This window comes from Moschus berezovskii, chromosome 9 (assembly GCF_049115385.1).
Source record: "Moschus berezovskii isolate FMDL1 chromosome 9, NW_MosBer_1.0, whole genome shotgun sequence".
NCBI lineage: Eukaryota > Metazoa > Chordata > Mammalia > Artiodactyla > Moschidae > Moschus > Moschus berezovskii.
This window is the reverse complement of record NC_142468.1, coordinates 33,894,180-33,912,066: the sequence shown is the minus strand read 5'-3', so window position 1 is coordinate 33,912,066 and position 17,887 is coordinate 33,894,180. Positions and strand designations below refer to the sequence as shown.

Sequence of the window (17,887 nt, the reverse complement as noted above, 5' to 3'; positions counted from 1 at the left end):
AAGCAATCAAAGAGGACACTAATAGATGGAGAAATATACCATGTTCATGGATTGGAAGAATAAATATTGTAAAAATGAGTATACTACCCAAAGTAATTACATTCAATGCAATCCCTATCAAGCTACCAACGATATTTTTCACAGAACTAGAACAAATAATCTCACAATTTATATGGAAATACAAAAAATCTCGAATAGCCAAAGCAATCTTGAGGAAGAAGAATGGAACTGGGGGAATTAACCTGCCAGACTTCAGGCTCTACTGCAAAGCCACAGTCATCAAGACAGTATGGTACTGGCATAAAGACAGAAATATAGATCAATGGAACAAAATAGAAAGCCCAGAGATAAATCCACACACCTATGGACACCTTATCTTTGACAAAGGAGGCAAGAATGTACAATGGAGAAAAGACAGTCTCTTTAACAAGTGGTGCTGGGAAAACTGGTCAGCCACTTGTACAAGAATGAAACTAGAACACTTCCTAACACCATACACCAAAATAAACTCAAAATGGATTAGAGAGCTAAATGTAAGACCAGAAACTATAAAACTCCTAGAGGAGAACGTAGGCAAAACTCTCTCCGACATAAATCACAGCAGGATCCTCCAAGACCCACCTCCCAGAATATTGGAAATAAAAGCAAAAATAAACAAATGGGACCTAATTAAAATCAAAAGCTTCTGCACAGCAAAGGAAACTATAAGTAAGGTGAAAAGACAGCCTTCAGAATGGGAGAAAATAATAGCAAATGAAGCAACTGATAAAGGATTAATCTCCAAAATATATAAGCAGCTCCTGCAGCTCAATTCCAGAAAAATAAATGACCCAATCAAAAAATGGGCCAAAGAACTAAACGGACATTTCTCCAAAGAAGACATAAAGATGGCTAACAAACACATGAAAAAATGCTCAACATCCCTCATAATCAGAGAAATGCAAATCAAAACCACATTGAGATACCATTTCACACCAGTCAGAATGGCTGCTATCCAAAAGTCTACATGCAATAAATGCTGGAAAGGGTGTGGAGAGAAGGGAACCCTCTTACACTGTTGGTGGGAATGCAAACTAGTATAGCCACTATGGAGAACAGTGTGGAGATTCCTCAAAAAACGAAATAGAACTGCCATATGATCCATCAATCGCACTTCTGGGCATACACACCGAGGAAACCAGAATTGAAAGAGACACATGTACTCCAATGTTCATTGCAGCACTGTTTATAATAGCCAGGACATGGAAGCAACCTAGATGTCCATCTGCAGACAAATGGATAAGAAAGCTTTGGTACATATACACAATGGAGTATTACTCAGCCATTAAAAAGAATGCATTTGAATCAGTTCTAATGAGGTGGATGAAACTGGAGCCTATTATACAGAGTGAAGTAAGACAGAAAGAAACGCACCAATTCAGTATGCTAACACATATATATGGAATTTAGAAAGATGGAAATATAACCCTGTATACGAGCCAGCAAAAGAGACACAGTTGTATCGAACAGTCTTTGGGACTTTGTGGGAGAGGGTGAGGGTGGGATGATTTGAGAGAATGACATTGAAACATGTATGTTGTCATATGTGAAACGAAAAAAAATAAATAAATAAAAAAAATTTATAGGTCTCTACAGGGAATTCATTAAATATTTATTAAGGTGAATGCATTTAAAACTCTTGCTTTGCTGCCTTAAAATCAGTGTGTTAAAGTCGCTTCAGTCTTGTCTGACTCTTTGTGACCCTATGGACTATAGCCCGCCAGCTTCCTCTGTCCATGGGATTTTCCAGGCAAGAATACTGGAGTGGGTTGCCATGCCCTCCTCCAGGGGATCTTCTGGACCCAGGGATCTAACCTATGTCTCTTACATCTCCTGTATTGGCAGGCAGGTTCTTTACCGCTAGTGCCACCTCAGTTCAGTTCAGTCGCTCAGTCGTGTCCGACTCTCCGCGACCCCATGAATCACAGCACGCCAGGCCTCCCTGTCCATCACCAACTCCCGGAGTTCACTCAAACCCATGTCCACAGAGTCGGTGATGCCATCCAGCCATCTCATTCTCCGTCGTCCCCTTCTCCTCCCGCCCCCAACCTTTCCCAGCATCAGAGTCTTTTCCAGTGAGTCAACTCGTCGCATGAGGTGGCCAAAGTATTGCAGTTTCAAAGCCTTAAATTCAGTGTTCTCAATTTCATTAACTAAACATTTCGAATGATGAAAGGTTAGGGATAGAAGAACTGTAGAGATCATCTATGCCAATGGTTAAGAGCACAGGCTTTGGAGGCCTGGTTGATATGTGGCCCCTACTGTCCTTGGGCAAGTTACTTAACTCTCTGAAGCACATGTATAAAACAAGGATAATCCTTCCTTTCTCATTGAGGGGTATGAAAATTAAATGAATGACAAAGATCATTGTTGCTTAGAGTGTAACAGACTTGTATAGGTGGTAATTATAGTAGTTGTTACTATTATATGTTACCATGATTGCCCTACAGTCATTCAACTAATCAATGCAAGATTCAGATCCTTTGTGTCCCTTCATACCCGTATCTTTCGTACTATACCTGCTTCCATTGGTGGTGGTCTTAAAAGTGAAATCATTACAAAAGGAAATCCTAAAGAAGTATGGTTTGCATTGACAGCATTCTCTTTAATAACACCGTCATTCTCATTAGCTTAGTCATTGTCAATATCCCTTTTATATGATTATAGTTAAAAAGGGATATTACCATTAAATCCGAGAAATTGATTCAGTTCAGTTCAGTCGCTCAATTGTGTCCGACTCTCCACAACCCCATGAATCACAGCATGCCAGGCCTCCCTATCCATCACCAACTCCCGGAGTTCACTCAAACTCATGTCCACAGAGTCGGTGATGCCATCCAGCCATCTCATTCTCTGTCGTCCCCTTCTCCTCCCGCCCCCAACCTGCAAGATCTAACCAGTCCATTCTAAAGGAGATCAATCCTGGGTGTTCATTGGAAGGACTGATGCTAAAGCTGAAACTGCAATACTTTGGCCACCTCATGCAACGAGTTGACTCACTGGAAAAGACTCTGATGCTAGGAAAGAAATTGCTTATGAAGCCTTTTAAATGCATCTTACTTGAAGTCTTCGGGGTGGATGCCTTTTAATAATACTTGTTTCTTGCTGTTCCAGTGGGAAGTCAAAATACATGGCCCTTGGCCCTTGAAGGGTTGGAGAGAAACAAAAACAAACCATTAAAAGCAATTTTCTATGACATTAAACTGATCATTAGTTATTAGACTTTGTTAGGAAATTAAAAGACGCTTACTCCTTTTAAGGAAAGTTATGACCAACCTAGATAGCATATTAAAAAGCAGAGACATTACTTTGCCAACCAAGGTCCGTCTAGTTAAGGCTATGGTTTTTCCCGTCGTCATGTATGGATGTGAGAGTTGAACTGTGAAGAAAGCTGATCGCCAAGAAATTGATGCTTTTGAACTGTGGTGTTGGAGAAGACTCTTGAGAGTCCCTTGGACTGCAAGGAGATCCAACCAGTCCATTCTAAAGGAGATCGATCCTGGGTGTTCATTGGAAGGACTGATGCTAAAGCTGAAACTCCAATACTTTGGCCACCTCACGCGATGAGTTGACTCACTGGAAAAGAGTCTGATGCTGGAAGGGATTGGGGGTGGGAGGAGAAGGGGACGACAGAGAATGAGATGGCTGGATGGCATCACTGACTCGATGGACATGAGTTTGAGTGAACTCTGGGTGTTGGTGATGGACAGGGAGGCCTGGCGTGCTGTGATTCATGGGGTCGCGGAGAGTCGGACACGACTGAGCGACTGAACTGAACACCATTTTGTTGGAGAAGGCTCTGGCGACCCACTCCAGTACTCTTGCCTGGAAACTCCCATGGACGGAGGAGCCTGGTAGCCTGCAGTCCATGGAGTCGCTAAGAGTCGGACACGACTGAGTGACTTCACTTTCACTTTTCACTTTCAAGTTCATGCATTGGAGAAGGAAATGGCAACCCACCCCAGTGTTCTTGCCTGGAGAATCCCAGGGATGCGGGAGCCTGGTAGGCTGTCGTCTATGGGGTTGCACAGAGTTGGACACGACTTACGTGACTTAGCAGCAGCAGCAACACCATTTTGCATCTTCAGTTCTGTATATCTAACCAATAGGTTGAATGTGAAGATGAAAGACATAAAGCAGGGGCCCCACATAATGGCAAATGATAAAATATTAGCCTAGACTCAGGATTTAATTTCTGCTTTCCTCATTTCTTCCTTGATTAATATTTAGAGGAATAATTGCACAATTAACAATGTATTGACTAAAAATGTTATTCAGACATAGAATTTGGTTTGGAAGATAGAAACTTATTGATTTGTTTTAATTTCATGAAATCCCTCCCAAATAAATAGAAATCAGAAAAAAAGATAACTTTAAGAAATGAAAATAACTTCTCTTTTCAGGTATAATAGACTAATAGATGGATAGGTATTAGAGAGGTGATAAAGAAATGGAACTTGAGTGTGTAATAGGAATATGCAATGCTTATCATTGAATGTTCCCAATTAAATAATCCACTCCTCCACTGCAAGTAGGGAAATGAATTCCCACAAGTTGCCACTCTAATATAACATATCAATATTCTTCTTGATAAAATAACCCAGGGCTACAGTGTTAAGGAACCAGAGAAGCTCATTAGGAAACAGAGAAGCTCAAGAGATCCATGTGGATTTCATTTTTCAGTTTGCTTAGCCTGGGCCCTTGGGACTACTACCATAACCAATGCTACGTGAATGACCTCCTTGTCCTTTCATCATAACAATCCGGATGCATTCTGACTTCGAGATTGTTGTGCAGACTCTCCTGTAGTCCCACTTTGCATTTTAAATGGAAAAATTCCTGGGTAATTACGTGTTTCTATCCTTAAAACATTTGAATGATCACCTAAAGAATATCTCTGCTGCTGCTAAGTCACTTCAGTTGTGTCCGACTCTGTGTGACCCCATAGACGGAAGCCCGCCAGGCTCCCCTGTCCCTGGGATTCTCCAGGCAAGAACACTGGAGTCGGTTGCCATTTCCTTCTTCAATGCGTGAAAGTGAAAAGTGAAAGTGAAGTCGCTCAGTCCTGTCCCACCCTTAGCGACCCCACGGACTACAGCCAACCAGGCTCCTCCACCCATGGGATTTTCTAGGCAATAGTACTGGAGTGGCTTGCCATTGCCTTCTCCGAAGAATATCTCTATGACCTCCTTTTCTTTCAAGAATGGCAGGATATCAAGCCAGACCCAAAACATGTTGAATTTAAAAATGTAAATATGTGCAGCAAAATACATTTCAGCACTGTGACTACACTTTATTTTATGCCATGATTTGGGTAATATCACCCTATTATTTAATTCTCTTTTCCTGAAGTGGTGTAGGCATGTGTTACTTTTACCTTTGATTTACAGGTGAAGAAAATTGATGAAGCAACTTGCCTAAAGTCATACTATTTGGTATTTGGTGGAGCTGGGGTTAGAATGTGAGTCTCTTGAAGATAGTGTTCAGAATGCTTACCATCCCATTGTTATTTATTTTTTATGTGAGTTTGTGATTTCAAAAATAAGAATATTTCCCAGTTAGACTCTAGCAAATTAGAATCAGCTTTTACCCTTTGAATATCAAAATCTTAAAACTCTAGATGGAAGGTTTAGATAAAAAATGAATTATTCAATGAGACTAAGAGGAATATTCCTACTAACATGCTTAGAAAGTCGAACAACAACAAAAGGCTATACAGAACCAGTCAAAGGTTATCAGTTCTACAGAAAGTAGCCATGAAGATCATTCTAGGTAAGACTTACTAGGTACTGAAAAGGAATGCATATATATATACACACACAGAATATATATATTCTGGCCAATAATGGGAGCTTACTTGTGTTAATAATACAGAATGTGAAGAAAAGAAAAAAAATAACGTACATATGTGTGTATATGTGTATATATATCACATATACATATGTATGTATGCATGTATCTCTTCCCAGGTTAGAATGTCTAATATCATCTGTTTAAGTATCATCATGATTGTCATAAAATATTTTATATCTTGTAAAATGCCACAGGGAAATTTATAGCCCCTTCTGGCTTGGATCTTCCAATCATAATGGGAAAAATTCTCTTAGTTCTGCAGATGATCATGAAGAATAAGGGGTTGGGGAGAGGGTGCCCCATCCACTCATCTGTACTGCAATAAATGAGTTCAGTTTGGAGTGGTTTCCAAATGCACATCAGAATGGATTCACTCCTATAGTACTGCTTTCAAAACAACAAAGCCTAATGCATGAAATGGTACTGGAGAGATTGATTTACATTTAAAATCCAACTGAAATGCATGATTATCATAATCATCACATTTTAATCTATGGAATTTAATTTTTTTTATTGTGGTAAAAGTCACATAATATAAAACATACTCTTTTAATCATATTTAACTATATTTATACAAACCATATTTATGCAGTTCAGTACATTCACATTGTTGTGCAACTCTCACCATCATCCATCTTCCAAACCCCATTCCTACCTCTCCCCCTGGCCCCTAGCATCTACCAATGTACTTTCTGACTATAAGTTTGACTATTCTCATAGTCATCTCATTTAAGTGGAATGAAACAGTGTTTGTCACATCTAAGGTCTATTGGGACACGACTGAGTGACTGAACTGAACTGAACTGAAGGACTATTGGAAAAGAATTTTAATTGCCTGGCAAAGCTAGGTATAAATATCAAAAGGACTATAAACCAAGCTGACACAAAATGATTATTTCCTTCTCATGTGGAATGATGAAAAGCCCTTAGTGCCCAATTCGCACACCTATTCTAACGTGCCCAGAATACTTAAAATAGACAAACATTATCTTCTGTTGAAAAATGTTCCTTTATATTTCAACAATCAAGAAACTTCATAGATTATAGAGGTAGACAGGTTAATCTATCAGAAGCCCTCCTTTGCCCACACCCACAAATTTCTTGCTGGGTTTTACATGTACCTTCAGAATATCTTCCATACCAGGTCTCTCGTAGAGGCGGAAGCTGCCCTTCTAAAGCTTTATTCCGGTCCTGCAGTCTTGCAAATGAATATAAACTGTTTTCTTCCAGATTCTGAGTGAATGCAAAGTCCACAGGGCCAGCCAAGGGAGTCTCTTCCTCTTTGTTTTGCAAAGGTACTACCTTGGTCACCCTTGGGTGAGGCTTAGAGTGACTCAGGCCCATTTCACATTAAAGACACTCCGTAAAACCATGAGGCTAGTGGTTTGGTTTATTTTAATCAAGGAACTTATGAAGTTAGCCCAGCTCCAAAGTATTTCTTCCCTTCATGATGTCTGTGTAGCTTTATTTCACTTCACACTAACCCTTTGGCCACTTCCTGGGAGGTTGGTTTCTATGGAGACTTCCCTTCAACTCCTACTTGGCCATTTCAGACCCAAAGAATCCAGTTAAACATTGACTTGGTTATGCTACTTTCTGAAACACTCAGGGGTAGGAAGAGAAACCACTATTGATCATTAAACAAATCTCTAACACCAGGAAGGCCATTAACAGAAAGGGAGAGCAGAGGTTCAGAGAACTTCAATTTGACCCTTTCACTGAGCATACCTTTAGCCATCATCTGAGAAGAGCTAAGTCACCTTTGGAAATGTTGGGAGCTAATCACCTAGGGCTTTGTTAATCTTTAATTTTAATTGAAGAATTTATCTTCCAAATAGGAAACAGCAGAATAGCTAAAATGATTTTGCTGTCAATAATTTGAATTGCCTTTGAAGGAGATGAATACATTACAGAAGGATAGGGAGACAATAGCGTTTTAATCCTGGGAATGAGGGGACAAACTTCTTGAATAAATAGTTCAAGCAAAAGACAAAGATATATTATAAACAACAACAATGATGACAAAAAGCAAACTCAAAGGTAGCCTATTTGTTTTGTTTAAAAAAATTGAAAAAAAGACTGAAGATAAATGTGCTGAAATGTTGAGTAGTGATTTTTGAATGATGGGATTATGGGTGATTTTTATTTTCTTCTTTCTTTATATGTAGAAGCAGAACTCAATTTCAGGTTCTAATTGTCCATGAGCACAGATTACTTATGTTTTCATCACATCCCTACAGGGACACAGAGAACTTCAAAGGTATGTATTTTTTTTACTTTTGCAAAATTCATTTGCTAAGAGGCTAACATAGGTTTGGAAATTCTTAAAAGCCAATAGAGTTCATCAAAAAAGAAATCTGAGTTTAATTTTCTCCCTTTGTGTTTTATACACAATCTTCTCTGTGGCAGAAAGACTTGTGAGAATTGTATATTAATAGTATTTGCAAACAATACTTTTGGTAACTAGAAAATAATTATAAAGGTTAAAATACTTGAACAGTATCTAGTCAGGTTTATTTTTGGACACAGTTTAAGTATTTCTAAAAGCAAGGGAAAGTATTGCAAGCTAACAAACGAATTAGAAATTATACTGAAAACTGTGGACTTCATGGATCTGGACCAGTGAGAACCATCCAGTTCTCATTTTTTGGGTTTACTATTGTTTACTTTTGAGATATCTGTAGAGAATGTGAGCCTTTGTAGAGGAAGTTGGTTAGCTGCTCAGGAAATGATGAAAGAAATGAAGATTGCTGCCATGTTTATTTCCATTTATCGTTAACTACTTCCAAGCTTTGTAACTCATGCAGAGTACTTAACCATTCCATGCATGAGTTTTCTCATCTGTTAAATGGAGTTAATAGAAATGTGTCATGAGGAATGAGTTAATTTATAGCTCTTAGAATAGTACCTGACATACAGCAAATTTGAAGTAAACATTAGCCTGTATCTTTATCACTCATTGGTCAGAAACCATTAAAGTAGACCTAGTCCTGTCTAAAGGAGTTTATAATTCCTTGGACAGAGGAACATGGAGGGCTACAATCCATGGGGTCCCAAAGAGTTGGACACAACAATTGTGTGTGCACGCACCCATTTAACTGGGGAAACAAGGATGCTTAATATCTATTATTTTAAAAGTTATCATATGCTTTTTCTTAGAATGATAGTGAAAATAATTTCAATTTCATTAAAGGAGGAAAAGGAGAATTTGACCTCACCTATGCGACGAGTTGACTCACTGGAAAAGAGTCTGATGCTGGGAGCGATTGGGGGTGGGAGGAGATGGGGATGACAGAGAATTAGATGGCTAGATGGCATCACCGACTCGATGGACATGAGTTTGAATGAACTCCGGGGGTTGGTGATGGACAGGGAGGCCTGGCGTGCTGTGATTCATGGGGTCACAAAGAGTTGGACACGACTGAGCGACTGAACTGAACTGATAGAGTTACATATAAGAAATGATTTCTTAACGACGAGATTTGGAAAACAAAAAACTCTCATTCACAAAAGCTTGCCCACTCCTCAGACTATCAGCGATACTTTATATATAATGACCCTTCCCCAGTTCAAGACTGGTTATGAATAGCCAATGATAGTGTGTAAAGATGATAAAATACTGTACATTATATGTAGTACTAAGAATTTATGAATATGAAATGAGAATACAAGTTTATAAATTTGTAGGATAAAGCAGAGAAGGGGTTAAACTTTTCTAAATCTGAAGCTAATGCCCAGAGAAAACTTTATTAAGACAGAGGACACAGAGAAGAGAAAAGACTGTGAGGAGTAGGCATCAAGAGCTAGGTGTCCCATTTTCACACATGAGGGATGGAAGCCGCAACTTGGAGCAGCTCCATAGACATCCTGACCATGCAGATCCCAGGCAGCTTCCTTGCATAGGCCCCTAGTGCTGGAATCTCTCTCTGAACGCAGGGCGTGGTGTGAGCCATGCACTTGTTAGCCCTGCTCCTTACCTGTACTTCAGCCTTTAGATCCAAAGACAGGAAGGAAAGGAAAGCGTATGCTGCAAAGCTGCTTTTTGCAGCCAGAAATCTCTACTTTTGTTCTTGGTTCGCTCTCAACTTGGGCAAAACTGTTAAGGAATCTTGTTGAGTGTATTTAAATTTTATAGAAACCCAGTGCACACACAGAGGAGATAGGTGGATTTTCCTCTTGTCTAATAAGAGAAAATTTTGCCTTTGAATACAGAGGGCTGAGTTGGGTAACAGAGCAGGTTAGGTGCCTTCTAAGTTTCCTTTCAATCTTTTCCAGTCCAATTTGCATGACAGTATCTCATCAGAGTCAGCAAGACTAGAACTTTTTTTTCCTTTTACTTGTATGGTGACATTACCTACCTTTGTTTGTGGGGTTGTGATTTCATAGCTCTTGCCGTAGTTTTGACGGACTTCCCGGGGTCATCCACACTCTCTTGGCCCTCCCCCACTCCTTTGGTAAAGTGACTTTTGGAGGTTAAGAGGCTGCCGTGAACAAAGGCAGATTTCCAGCAGGTAGCCCACTCGGTACTGTGTGAATCAAAAAGGAAGTGGTGGCTACAGCAGCAGATAGACTCTCAGTTCAGTTCAGTCGCTCAGTCATGTCCAACTCTTTGCAACCCCATGAATCACAGCACACCAGGCCTCCCTGCCCATCACCAACTCCCGGAGTTCACTCAAACTCATGTCCATCGAGTCGGTGATGCCATCCAGCCATCTCATTCTCTGTCATCCCCTTCTCCTCCTGCCCGCAATCCCTCCCAGCATCAGAGTCTTTTCCAGTGAGTCAACTCGTCGCATGAGGTGGCCAAAGTATTGAAGTTTAAGCTTTAGCATCAGTCCTTCCAATGAACACCCAGGACTGATCTCCTTTAGAATGGACTGGTTGGATCTCCTTGCAGTCCAAGGGACTCTCAAGAGTCTTCTCCAACACCACAGTTCAAAAGCATCCATTCTTCAGTCATCAACTTTCTTCACAGTCCAACTCTCACGCAAATACAAATAGAAAACCGTGCAAATGCTCAATGGCTGTTTATAGTAATGAGTAGTAATTTTAAAATTTCTGTAACCTAATATTGGATAAATGAACTTTCTTAAGTGGGCTATGGGCATATTTATTTGGATGTTTTCTGTTGAAGCAGATGGTGATTGCTTAGGTGATATTCCTTGGAATAGAATGGTGGCAGTTTGGAGTCAGGTTGGTTAAATTGCCTTTTGATCCTTCAGCATAGTATTTTCTTGGAAAGGCTTCAGACAGGATTAAAAACAACATGTATATAAATATTCCTTAGGGTTGGATTTAATTTCACACACGGATTACTTACTATGCATTGGCCTTTCACTAAGTGGGATTTAAATACTAAATGCTTACACGATTCCTAAACTATGCGTTTGATAAAGTTGTAGCCTTCTCAGCAATTGATATGTAATGGATAAGCAATCATGGGGGAGCTTTTCAGCCGTGTGAATTATGTGTTTGGATGCCAACTAAACAGAGTTGTTATATGACCCAAATCTTAGTTTTCCTCCCAGTGATTATTTCCCTCTATATTTATCCATATATTGGGTGTGAGGGTGAGAGTCCAAACAGACCTACTCAATTTGAAAGTGCTAAAGCAAAGCCAATGGAGAAAATGTGAACTGAGACTTCTTGTATAAACTGTTAAATGACATCAGTTGAATCAAATTTATATCTCTACACTTTAAATGCAGTCTGCAAGTGCATCGCTGAATTAAGTGCTAAAACCAAACCATCACATTCCTGCTACTCTGAAGACAGCCAGTGTGTGAGTTTCTTACCGCAGCCATGAAATTAAAAGACTCTTGCTCCTTGGAAGAAAAATCCTAGACAACATATTAAAAGCAGAGATGTTACTTTTCTGATAAATGTCCATATAGTCAAAGCTGTGGTTTTTCCAGTAGTCATGTATGGATGTGAGAGTTGGACCATAAAGAAAACTGAGTGCCAAAGAATTGATGCTTTTGAACTGTGGTGCTGGAGAAGACTCTTGAGAGTCCCTTGGACTTCAGGGAGATCCAACCAGTCCATTCTAAACGAAATCAGTCCTGGGTGTTCATTGGAAGGACTGATACTAAAGCTGAAACTCCAATACTTTGGCCACCTGATGTGAAGAACTGACTCATTGAAAAAGACCCTGATACTGGAAAAGATTGAAGGCAGGAGGAAAGGGGATAACAGAAGATAAGACGGCTGGATGGCATCACTGACTCGATGGACATGAGTTTGAGCAAGCTCAGGGAGTTGGTGATGGACAGGGAAGGTTGGCGTGCTGCAGTCCATGGGGTCACAGGAGTCAGACACAACCGAGTGACTGAACTGACTGAATGGATTTAACTTAGGGCAAAGAATTTTTGTATATTTCATCTCTAATTGGGAGAATATCAACTTTTGGTTATAATAACCCTTTTTAAGATGTCTTTAGAAAAACTTTTTTCTTTCCTCCTTTCCTTCTTTCCTTGAAACAAGATTACATTTTAACTCTGTTCATCCATAGATGTTTGTCTCAAGAATTTACACTGAAATTTAATCTTTAATTCATGGTCTCTATCTGGTCTAAACAGTCACTCAGGATTTAGACCTAAATTGAATAATATGCATTTTTTCCCCTTAAGGCGAAATTATTGCTTTTACAAATGTCTACTAAAAACAACATTATTTGTTGTTATTGTTGTTCAGTCACTAAGTTGTATCTGACTCTTTGTGACCCCATGGACTGTAGCACAGTAGGCTTCCCTGTCCTTCACCATCTCCTGGAATTTTCTCAAACTTGTGTCCATTGAGTTGGTGATGCTAACCAGCCGTCTCATCCTCTGCTGCCCTCTTCTACTCCTACCTTCAATCTTTCCCAGCATCAGGGTCTTTTCCAATGAGTTGGCTCTTTGCATCAGGTGGCCAAAGTACTGGAGCTTCAGCTTCACATCAGAGTTCCTCTTTTTCTGGTAAATTCAAATTGTGAACCCAAAGGTAAAAGTGTGGGATTCTCATTTTTAAGGCAGCATAAGAACAGGGTTGGAGAAGGAAATGGTAACCCACTCCAGTATTCTTGCCTGGAGAATCCCATGGACGGAGAAGCCTGGTAGGCTATAGTCCACGGGGTCGCAAAGAGTCGGACATGACTGAGCGACTGAACAGAACAGAACAGAAGAACAGGGTAGAGAGGAACATGGTGAACCAGATGTCCCAAAGTTCAGGGTAGGCCAAAGCAGCCCTGTGTGAAGTTTCAGCTGATATTATTGAACTGAATACTACCCAGCCAGAGCTAGTGGCCCAACTCAGAAATATCAACTGTTGGCCATATGTTTTAAGGAGAATTTGTTCTGTATGTGCCTTCATGCTAAGTCACATTAATCGTGTCCGACTCTGCGACCTTATGGACTGCAGCCTGCCAGGCTCCTCTGTCCATGAGATTCTCCAGGCAATATACTGGAGTAGGTTGCCATGGAGTAATATGGAGACATAATAATATGGAGTAGGTTGCCATGCCCTTCTCCAGGAGATCTGCATGACCCAGGGATCGAACCTGTGGCTTCTACATTGCAGGCAGATTGTTTACCGCTGACCCACTGGGGAGGCTCGCATTGTTCTGGGGTGTCTGCAAATCAGAGATGCCTCCTTGTCCCAGGAAGGTCTGTACCTTGATTTTTTTAAAAATTGCACTTAGATGAAATTTAGAGGGCACCAAATAAAGAGACCATCCCTAAAGATTTGTCTTACCCTCTTTTATTACTTTTTTCCCATCAAATGTGATACCCAGCAATCCTGAGATGCACCCTCACTACTCTGGACAGAATGTTGATCAGTTCAGGTGGCCCAGGAACCCCGACCTGGCTTAGGTCACTGGGCAGTGTAGTGAGGACACAGGGCTTCCTGTTACCTGGGGCTGAGCACCCAATACAGTTGGGTGACCACCTGACCTCCTTTATTACTTTCCTTGGGGCAGAAAGTATTCATCCATGATGACACCCAGTCTTAACTCTCTGATCTCTTTAGGGACTCTTGTAGGGCAAGTTTCTGCCTTTCTTTCTTTTTATTTTGAAACTACAAACAAAAAGCAAATCAGAATAATTGATAAATGAAGAGATAGAGACAAAGGATTTCCTAACCTTACCTTCCAGTTTGTAGCCAAGATACAGGTTATTGAAGTGTCTTGCTTTACAATAATAATGGAACAATAAGCTCAGTTCATTTATTCCATGTGCTTCTTATGAGAAGGGAAAAATATTGTTACCCAGAAGTGTTGGAAGGATGATCTTACATTCTGCTGGAAAGATTTTCACAAAGATATTCTGTCGTAACAATCACTTGGACCAATACCCATGTTTCAGTAGTTCCTAGAGCAGTGTGCAAAGTCTTGACAATGCATTAGCTAGCTGCCTGATCATATGGCTTATGGTTTATTCTGGTCTCATCAGCATGCTTGTGAGTACTGCTTTTGAAGCATGATAGGGGGCTTAGGCGGAGAAGGCAATGGCAAGCTACTCCAGTACTCTTGCCTAGAAAATCCCATGGATGGAGGAGCCTGGTAGGCTGCAGTCCATGGGGTCGCTAAGAGTCAGACACAACTGAACGACTTCACTTTCACTTTTCACTTTCATGCATTGGAGAAGGAAATGGCAACCCACTCCAGTGTTCTTGCCTGGAGAATCCCAGGGACGGGGGAGCCTGGTGGGCTTCCGTCTATGGGGTTGCACAGAGTCGGACACTACTGAAGTGACCTAGCAGCAGCAGCAGCAGCAGGGGGCTTAGGATCTTCCTAATTAGAGCAAAGTAGTTTCCCACCAGCCTTTCCCTGGGTTTTCTCTGTTATTCCATGGAAGGTAGGTCCCCTGGCGCTGGACTCACAGGTAGCCAGATGCTCCCTCAAACCTTCATCGCTTCTAGATGTTTCTTGTTACAGCTGGCATGGTGTCTTCTCCAGGACTTTGCACTTCGGATGTCTGCAAGGGGACTGCTGCTGCTGCTGCTAAGTCACTTCAGTCGTGTCCGACTCTGTGTGACCCCATAGATGGAAGCCCACCAGGCTCCCCCGTCCCTGGGATTCTCCAAGCAAGAACACTGGAGTGGGTTGCCATTTCCTTCTCCAATGTGTGAAAGTGAAAAGTCAAAGTGAAGTCGCTCAGTCATGTCTGACCCTTAGCGACCCCACGGACTGCAGTGGTTAATTTCTGTGTGACTGTCTGCAGCCCCAGTGTGCACAAGTGCGCATGCCCTGTGTCACAGGCTCTCTGAGTCCCTCCAGCCTCTGTGCCTATGGTTCCTGTTGAGAAGCAGAAAGGGGAGGGTGCTGCCAAGGAGAAGCTGGAGGCAGTGCCCTGTGACCGGCGCTACCTGGGGGCATCTGACGCAAATGAGTCACAACCCCATTACTCGAACTGGATTCCAAGCCTAGCACTGATAGTGCAAAGTCCAAGACGGGGGCAGAACTTGGATTTCTAGAATGATACGAATATTTGCAGTTCAGAGAGTATCTCAACAGCTTCCTGATGCCCTTAGGGTAAAACCCAAACTCATTCATGTGGTGTCTTAGTTTGGGTTACCTTTGACTAAACTTTGGCACAAGTGGCTTATTTGCGAGGTGGTCCTAGAACACATGGGTAGCAGGTTGGGAGGTAATTCAGAGGAGGGAAAACAGCTAATAAGGGGGGTGTGTGTAATGTAATCTAACTTGTTCTACTGCGTCTGAGTAGAACTTAACCCTGCTATGGATTTCTTCATAACAGTGTGGAATACAATACACAGGGGCAAGGGAGCTGGAATGTCTATTCCCCAACTCCTGTTTGTCTCTGATGGAAAATTGTTGGAAGGAGGACAGGGAGAAGGGTGCAGTGGCTTAATTACCTGGCACTTCCATCTGGCCACACTCCTCTGGTCAGAGCGGGTTCTAGCCATCCAGAAAAGCCCTGGGACAGAGTGAGGAGTGCTGGAGGCATGCCTTGAAATGGTAAAGGTCCAACAATTGGGGCAGGCCACCAGCGGTGTCTGCTCCACATGCTGTCATGTAGTCCTGCATAAACAGGCCTCTGGCGCCTTTTCCATCTTCAACTCAGGAAGGGGTAGTATGTGAAGGTACTTTGTGTTTGGAAGGTGATATTTCCAATAGGGGGTTTCCCAGGTGACTCAGCAGTAAACAATCTGCCTGCAAATGCAACAGATGCAAGAGACATGGGTTCGATCCCTGGGTCAGGAAGATTCCCTGGAGAAGGAAATGGTAACCCACCACAGTACTCTTGCCTGGAAAATCTCATGGACAGAGAAGCCTGGAGGGCTACAGTCATGGGGCTGCAAAGAGTCAGATAGGACTGAGCGACTGAGCGCACACACATGCATTTCAATAGGGCGGGTTAGGCATTGTGAAGTAAAGCAACTGGTAAGTGGTGAGGAGGAAGACGGATAGTATCAGGTGGCAAGGCACGCCACAGGAATAGTTTGGTTCATCTGCAAATCTCTGCTATGATATTTACTAATGCTACTGATTTGGAGTACTCAGTATGCCCATGCACCATGCTAAAGGCTTTTGTGCATTTTCTCAGTTAATCTTCACAGCAGCCCTGTGAAGTAGAATGCATGTATTCCTCTTTCACAGGTAAGGAAATAGGACTCAGAGAAGTTGTCTGAGGCCACATGCCTATAAGTGGCAAAGACCAGATGTAAGTAAGCCCTGCCTGTCTGACTCTACAGCCCTTTGTTTTGTTCTGTTGTTGTTTCTGGTTGTTATAACTAAAATGTCAAATCTTTTCATCTAAAACAATCCCCCCCCCAATTTTTAATTGTTGAAAAAGAATGAGTTGGCCTATGACACATGCCATTTCTGGATCTGATTGTTTTATCTTGGTGTCATTTAACTTGTCTCTCCAGTTCCTGGATGTTCTATAAACCAGGAGTTAGGTCTAAAGGCTCGCTAGGTGCAGGTTACATCATTTAGTGACACGGATTCTAGATGGTCTGGTACACAGAACACTGTGTCCATGGGGAGGCTGGAGGCTAAGGTTGATCCATGCAAAGAGTCAGACGTGACAGTGGATCCCTCCATTACAAAGCTGTCCCCCTTAACAATCAGCGAGTCATCCATGGGGTGATACTTTCAATGCCTGTGCTCATAACCATAGTATAATAGAACTATCTCAACCCCAAAGTTTCAAATGAGATATGGCCATGCCAAACCTGACCCCACGAAGATGCAGAGCCTGAACTGACAGAGGAGCCTCAGACTCCAGATAGCCTCGGGGTTTCTTTTAAAAAGACATGGAGAAGATTCCATTTATAAGGGATGTCATACAATATTTCTCCTTCTCTGTCTGGCTTACTTCACTCAGAATGACACTGTCTAGGTCCATCCATGTGTACACACTGCTATTTAAAATGGATAACCAACAAGGACCTGCTGTATAGTACCTCGAACTCTGCTCAATGTTCTGTGGCAGCCTGGATGGGAGAGGGGATTTGGGGGAGAATGGATATATGTATATGTATGGCTGAGTCCCTTTGCAGTTCACCTGAAACTGTCACAACACTGTTAATGGGCTATTGCTAAGTCACTTCAGTCGTGTCCGACTCTGTGTGACCCCATAGACGGAAGCCCACCAGGCTCCCCTGTCCCTGGGATTCTCCAGGCAAGAACACTGGAGTGGGTTGCCATTTCCTTCTCCAATGTGTGAAAGTGAAAAGTGAAAGTGAAATCGCTCAGTCGTGTCCGACCCATAGCAACCCCACGGACTGCAGCCTACCAGGCTCCTCCATCCATGGGATTTTCTAGGCAAGAGTACTGGAGTGGCTTGCCATTGCCTTCTCCGGTTAATGGGCTATACCCCAATACAAAATAAAAAGCTCAAAAGAATAAAAATAGAGAAGAGGCATGCTTCCTTTGCTTCCCTAGACCTGATTCCTTCCTGGTGGAGATTTGAGGGCTGCAGAGGTTGAGCCCCAGGAGGTCAGGATGGGAGATGCTGGCGTGGGGCAGAGGACACTAGCATGCCTCCTG

General features: G+C 41.9%; 1 protein-coding gene across 2 annotated transcripts in view; it reads right to left on the bottom strand.

The window, feature by feature from the left end:
- CCDC198 (coiled-coil domain containing 198) overlaps positions 1 to 11,000 on the bottom strand; it is a 45,310-nt gene extending 34,310 nt beyond the window's left edge. The window contains exons 1-4 of one of the 2 annotated variants that reach the window (XM_088840290.1): positions 10,880 to 11,000; positions 10,251 to 10,464; positions 7,014 to 7,090; positions 3,100 to 3,182 (exon numbers count right to left, since the gene is read on the bottom strand). In XM_088840290.1, coding sequence (XP_088696416.1) covers positions 3,100 to 3,182; positions 7,014 to 7,090; positions 10,251 to 10,464; positions 10,880 to 11,000 — 495 coding nt within the window. Of the gene's footprint in view, positions 1 to 3,099; positions 3,183 to 7,013; positions 7,237 to 10,250; positions 10,465 to 10,879 lie in introns of those variants that run through there. The other variant, XM_055436982.2, reaches the window with a different exon arrangement.
- Between the last annotated feature and the right edge of the window lie 6,887 nt (positions 11,001 to 17,887).